At 36.9% G+C, this 7,254-nt stretch overlaps 1 protein-coding gene across 1 annotated transcript; it reads right to left on the bottom strand.

Moving 5' to 3' along the window:
• Positions 1 to 2,326: 2,326 nt before the first annotated feature.
• Positions 2,327 to 6,896, bottom strand: LOC149801459 (uncharacterized). Its single transcript, XM_089955610.1, has one exon. It carries the CDS (start codon positions 5,889 to 5,891, stop codon positions 3,780 to 3,782), a length of 2,112 nt encoding a protein of 703 aa, XP_089811736.1. The 5' UTR covers positions 5,892 to 6,896; the 3' UTR covers positions 2,327 to 3,779.
• Positions 6,897 to 7,254: the final 358 nt, after the last annotated feature.

The following is a 7,254-nucleotide window of genomic DNA, read 5'->3' as shown; positions in this document are numbered from 1 at the left end:
ATCAGAACACAATTAATTTTCCTACATATTCTCTACATTTGTTTCTCAGTACTGAACTTTCTTTTGTGTCCAAATGATAATAAATCATATCTCATTCTAAAGTACCTTCAATGATGACCTCACAGTAAAGTTCTTTTCATAAGTTATCAGGCATTGTTTGAGAGGCTGGGCAATAAACAAAGCACCGTACATTGGGTCACAGATTTCACTACCGGATCATCATCGATGTCTCGTTACTCACTGTCCACTGTCGCTGAGATACACACTCAGTCATACCATAATGCTCAAATTCTAACTAATAATTGTAATCTGATTCCAGAAATATCTGCTCGATCCACCAAGGTGTGGACGGGATTAACATATCTGAAACTTTGCTAGCGAAGATTCGAGAATGTAAGCTATGGTTCATTACGGGCAATCATGTAATATTTCCATAAATTGTCTCAACAATCATTTAAAACTGAGGACGCACCGTTCGACCAAAATGTGAAGATTGGAGACAATTTTACAACACGGACAATTAGGATATATTTACATAAGTAGTTTGAACTATCAGTTAAAGCAAAGTACGAGTGTAATTATCGACACAAAACAAGCAGACAGGGGAAATGGGACATCAAAGAGAAGGGTCATACTTAAACAATATAAAGGTATTAATTAGAATTAAGAACTAATACAATTATTAAAAACAACTGGCACTTCACACAGTGCGACATCATAGACAACAAGGACTCACTTTTTCCTGCAAATAAAACTGACAATAATCATCATTAGGTCTTTCATGAACGGTTTATTTTCAGGACGTTAGTGTACTTTGTGTATTTTGGTACAGTTTGAACACCGAATGGATCATTAACCCTACAGCTAATTAAAGGAAGACCTCAGTATTAATATCATTGTTCAGGTAACATATTTATTGTTAATTGATAATACAGCAATCAAGGTGACAGACCCGTGATTCCATACATTTACTCAAAGGTATAAGATAGCGTTCACAAATAAGGTCATGCATCAAAACACATGTTTTGATATTTCAGATGTACATCACTTTCAACATCAGCAACATTTCTACGCCAGTCTGTTCCTCATAATCTAAACATATTATGATGAAAAGCTTATTTCACCATTTATGTTTAAAAAATGTTATTTCTACAAATCTCAGTTTTGATGTTTTTCTAAGTTAAAAGTTTTGAAATTATTTTTTAGTGAACATTTGATTCCATTCGCAGCAATACATTTTCAGACTTCTATTTTGCTTTTCATGTTCCTCTGGTATGTGTTTAAGGGAGTTGTTAGCTTCCCCACTCAGTGCCAGTACTCCTAGCTTCCGATGCATTTTTGTTCCATTTTTATTTTATACTAATAGTAATGCACACTTAGTATTCTCCAGTCCTGCGTGTCTGTCAGTCAGTTCCTCCACAGGATGATAAATCATATTACACTTTTATTAGTCTATAAATTGCCTTCTTTTGTTTGTACTGAACTTTCCATTGTGTACATATCCTCATGAATTATGTGTTAATTTAAAATGTTCTAAATATAAATTTACGGTGAAGTTCTTGTATTAAGCTAACTTGCGGCCTTTGGAGAGGCTGACCTGTACACAAATTAACTGACCATGGGTCACAGAATTGAGTCCGGGTTACTCATGAACAAAATTTTCCTGAATACCTTCTACGAGTATGAAAAATTATTATTAGCACCTAATCAAAATCTCTAAAGGGAGTATAAAGCCTTGGAGGAAAGATACATTCCAATATCACGACACAAGCACCAAGTGTGTAAACGTGGACCTTTCTACAAATCATGTTTTGTATGGTTCAAGGGTTGTCCGCTTTTGTTCGTGTGTAAACTCATGAATTTCACCAATTTACAACAATAAATAATAAACACACACACACACACACAAAGAAACACACACACACAAACACACACACACACACACACACACACACACACACACACTCGTGCGCATTGTCTACATTTGGAAGACATTATACAACTACTTACCATAGGAAGTACACTTGAAAGAAAGCAATTATATAGTTGAATTTCAAAGCAAACACATGCCCAAATGCATTTTAAAAGCTTGTTGAAGTATCTCGTAAGAGTTTTCAAAAGTTCAAATACTGAACTCTAACCTGTTTCAGAAATACTATGCTTCAACATAATGATTACGACTTAATTGGCTGTGATGATTGTGTAATGTCGAGACATAATAAAAGAACGGATTCAAATCTATAAATAAAAGAGTGCTTGTATAAAACAGGGATATAGTTACAACCTATTGACGTACAATTCAGGTATGTGAAAGACAACACTGGAACTGTGTGCAAAGGTTTTATAGACAGATGAAAGCTATGATAAATCATTCATTGAAATAAATTTTCAGAAAATATACAGTTTTTCTTACAATCCAATATTTTTTTCTAATGGAGATTTTCAAGTGTTCAACTGGGATATAGTCAAAGAAGGAATGCGTTATAGAAAATCGTTGACCATGAAACTCTATAATATCGGCCTGATATAAGAAGTAGACAAAAACGTTGATTATGATAAGTAAAACGAAAACGCATATTCAGATCTGGCATCGTGTGATAGGCTTCTCCTAAAAATCAACACTGTATGCCTGCGATAACAAATATTACAAATTTGACCTAAATAAGTAGAATGGATTGAACAGACCCTGATCTGCTGGTGCATGATCATCAAAGTCTATTGGCCTGAAATAACAAGGAGAGCAAAATGTGGAACAAGTAAGTAACACGGACAGCATAGATCCAGACCGGCTGTTGTATATGGATTTACGCTGTCAACAGTTCGATGATCGTTGTATACAGATGCATGTGGGATGAACACCAACCCAAAACAGTACTGGATAATAATATGAAAGGAAAAGTATATCAGTATTCTAAGACATCGATAATGGAGACTAGCGAAATCGAAGAAATAATATTGTTACTTCTTCGAGTCACCGGTGGAATTATATGACTTTGGTCATATAGATTTCAACCATTTCGGAAAGCTCCGATCATCAAATTAGCGTGCTCTACGCCATAACGCAGTTATTAAAACTAGCTTGATCAGCATGGCTGAATAAGCATGGGAATGGACAACAAGTATTGCTGTTGTTGTTGCAGGGTTTAACTCTACCTTTCAGTGTAGGATAGGCTATATATGGCGACCAGTATTAATGGTCGAGGAAGAACCCAGAAAAACTCCGGAAAGAACCACCGACCCACAAGAAGCTACTGCCAAGCTTTCTCACATACCCACATTGGCCGAACCCGAAACTCGAACCCACGCAGACAGGACAACACGTATGGTATCCATCCTTGCCATATTGATGATGGAAATATTAAGGCAAATACAATTTAACGTACTGATGTACAAGAAATAACCATTGCGCCAAAAAAAAACAAAAAAAAAATTTTTTATCCGTATTGCCTGCAAAGTTTGGCAATGACTAACGCACAATACAAGTAATTTTCCAAAATATCCTGAAAATACATATTCATATTTTTTAAACAAACAGCACATATTTAAAAGTTCGGGATCTTCTCCACCAAAACAGATCTCAACGCCAACCATCATCTCAATAAAATATTACGTTTTGTTTGTGAATTTTGGATACAATTCTAGCTCAAACTCATCATCAAAAGATATACAATATGTGAAATTTTTTTAATGATACGATTCCGTGGGTTGTAGCACGAAGTGTTGTTTTCGGCATTGTCACGGTCTTCTGGCATACCATCAGTTTTATAGCTCACGAATACTCACGCAAGATCAGATAGTTCAATGTTTACTCTAGGTCTGTGCCTTAACACTATGGCTCGGAACGCAGAACGCGGAACACACGGTCGATTAATTCTTCTTTTGTGTCCGACCGCTCTGGCTATGTCATTAAGATGCATCCCGTCTCTGTTTTTGAAGTCAAGCGCCTTCCTTACCCTGATAAAAGCCTTGATTTTCGGGGAATCTACACGGCTCGCAGGTAGGTGGTCAAAGTTGATCATTACGATTTTCCTATATTTGTCCCTGACATACAGGTCCCAGGCATACTTCCATTCAATCTCGGTCCGCGGTCGACCCTGCTGGCAAAGATAACTGGATGACACTATGACAAGAAAACACCTCGTCTCGTGTAGTACATTTTGAGCATCTTCCTCAATAATGTCTCCCGGCCGAGAGTCTCTCACTGGAAGGTAAGTACGATAGCCGCAATTATCCAAATAAGGCACGAGGATTTTTTTCACCCATGTGAATAAGCGATCGTTGTTCTCATCAAAGGATATATAAACATCGTATTTGAATTCACATACGGAATTGTCTTGTCTTCGTAGTAAAATTCTAAGTTCGTACCGAAATTTGTAACTTATCACAGTAGTCAATATGATAAGTATTGAAACGACAGCAATGCAGATGCTTATGATCATGGTTGTAAAATCTTTTACTTTACATTTATCTCCATGAACGTGTTTGAAATCAATGGCTTTTAAACGGCCGTAACTTTCTGTATGGCAGTAGACAGTGTCCGAATCCACTTGGCGAAACTGCAACCATTCGGATACCCAGATGGTGTCACAGTCACAGAAGATGATTAAATTACGTAAATCCAACGAATTATTAGGTAGATACTGAATAGATTTGGGTAGGCTTTGTAGAAATCCCCCGTTATTTGCCAGAGACAGATTAGTGATATTCTTTAACACGTCTATTGCTGCTACATCTATTCTTTGAAGCTCGTTATTGCAGATCATTAGAACGGAAACATTTTTCAAATAATCCCTTGCATCTAATACAGATATGTTATTATTACACACATATAATTCATATGAAAACGAAGTTTTTGGCAGATGATCAGGAAGTTTAGTTAAGCCAACGTGTTGGCAGTCGACTGTTAACCTGCTTTTTTTAGGCTGTTCTGTACAGTTACATCTAAGTGGGCAGCCTTTTTCAACGTTGATGGGACACACAAATTCATCCAAATGACCATTCTTTGTCAAGTTCACTATTGAAAGGCCTTTCAAGCTAGGCGGGTTAGTGCAATTAACATCATACACATTTGTCCAAATTCTTTGGATCACTTCTTCGGCAAGACTGAGAAATGGTTCCATTTTGCAGTCACATGTGAAATTAGCACCCTGAAAATTAAAAGCAAGGTCATAGAGAGCACCAAGCTGAACTAAATTTGGAACGCCAAGCTTATCGAACTCCGGCCATGTTAAAAATGGATTATCTTTCAGTTTCACCAATCCAGGACCGTACGTTTTATTTGTATCAAAGACAATATCCAACAAATTTGTTAATTCGCTCACCTGATTATTGCTAAAGTCCCTGATACAGAACGGTCCGCTCATTACTATGTTGGTGATATCTACTGATGTGAGACTGTTGCTACTTGCGTTCATATATGAGATGTTCAGGTCCAGACCAACTAATGCATATGGTTCTATTTCCATAATTTTATTTTCTGAAACGTCCAGACCTATCAATTGTTTCAGGCCCACAAACGTTGTATTTAAAAGACTCCTCAAATCATTTCCTTTCAAATTTAGAATCTCGAGACGTATCAGACACGATATATTGCTAATGTACCTAATGTTGTTTTCCAACAAATCAATTTTTACTAACGTTGTGTATTTACATATATTGGCTGGAAAGGATGCCATAACACCGTATTGATGTATTAACTGCAGTGAATCATTCTCACTGGAACTGTTATCAACTCTCATTACAACTGATTCCCCTTCCACACTTATATATTCAACCTCAGTGTTATACAAACGCAACGTTTCGGCTAATTTCGGCATTTCTGATTGGCATTCATGATAGCCGAGGGAAAAATGAAGGAAAGCAAGAAGAAGAAGTGTTAATACGCCAATCATTTCAAACACAGTTCGATTTAGTGCGTTGTTTGTATGTGTGTTGAGAATTTCACTGATCAGAAAGAAACAAATTCGTACTTATGAAGATGATACATGCATACTCGAGGTTCTAACTGAGCCGAGTGTATCCTTTTGAATAAAAGGCTAATATTTGAAACGAATTCATCGTTTGTCCTTTTAAATATGTTCCTAGTTACATACATGAAGAGGTTCAAGCTAAAACCAGCTTGTATTGAATTACCGCTCCAAAAAACGAAACAATACAGTAGCTACGCTTTGGTATAGACTAAGAGGATCCGCAGGATCGGTAGGAGACTATATGTTCGTAAGGTGTGTGTCATATTGAAGTCCTCTGCTTTTTTCACGCAATTTTGACAATTTTCTTGCATTTCCATCTCATATTGACCAGTCGTTTGCACGTTTCAAACTAACTTGGACCATTCGCTTGGACTTTTCATCTGACTTTTCATCATTCTCTTGCAGTTTTCGTCTAACGTTCACCATTCGCTTGCAATTTTCATCTAATTTGGACAATTCGTTTGTTATCCCTAGAGGAATGACTTTTGACACGTTGGGTCTGTCGGTGATGTTTTGCGGTTGTCACTTCAAGCAAATGACATCTGTCCACCCACTCAAACAAAGGAAACAGCTATTGTACCTTTAATCATGCCCTATCATAATTTGGACAATTCGTTTGTTATCCCTAGAGGAATGACTTTTGACACGTTGGGTCTGTCGGTGATGTTTTGCGGTTGTCACTTCAAGCAAATGACATCTGTCCACCCACTCAAACAAAGGAAACAGCTATTGTACCTTTAATCATGCCCTATCATAAGATAAATAAGATAAATAATAACACTTGTCTTATTTCTTTAGGTCCAAATTTGAATGTCACGTCTTGTTCTCTCGTCTGTTTCTTTTGCGCAGTATCCACACGTGTTAATCACATTTCCTGTACTATGGTCTCTTCCGGACACACGAAGATGATACATGCATACTCGAGGTTCTAACTTACTAACTTACCCGAGTGTATCCTTTTGAATAAAAGGCTAATATTTGAAACGAATTTATCGTTCGGCCTTGAACAGGTTCAAGCTAAAACCGGCTTGTATTGAATTACCGCCCAACCAAAGAAAGAATACAATAAATAGGTCGCTTTGGTATAGAAAAAGAGATCCGGTAGATGTGTATAGGTTCATGTGTGTCATATTGATGTCCTCTGCATTTTTCACTTAACTTTGACAATTTTCTTGAAATCCATCTGATATTGACCAGTAGTTTGCATGATTCAACTAACTTGGACCATTTGCTAGGACTTTGCATCTAACTTTTCATCATTCTCTTGCATTTTACGTCTAACGTT

Source organism: Sinohyriopsis cumingii, chromosome 4 (assembly GCF_028554795.1).
Source record: "Sinohyriopsis cumingii isolate HCF-2022 chromosome 4, ASM2855479v2, whole genome shotgun sequence".
Taxonomy (NCBI): domain Eukaryota; kingdom Metazoa; phylum Mollusca; class Bivalvia; order Unionida; family Unionidae; genus Sinohyriopsis; species Sinohyriopsis cumingii.
The sequence above is the reverse complement of the archived record's forward strand: the minus strand, read 5'-3'. Positions and strand labels throughout refer to the sequence as shown.

Coding starts and splice junctions, on each gene's coding strand:
- LOC149801459 (XM_089955610.1), bottom strand. CDS start 5,891: ATGATTGGCGTATTAACACTTCTTCTTCTTGCTTTCCTTCATTTTTCC.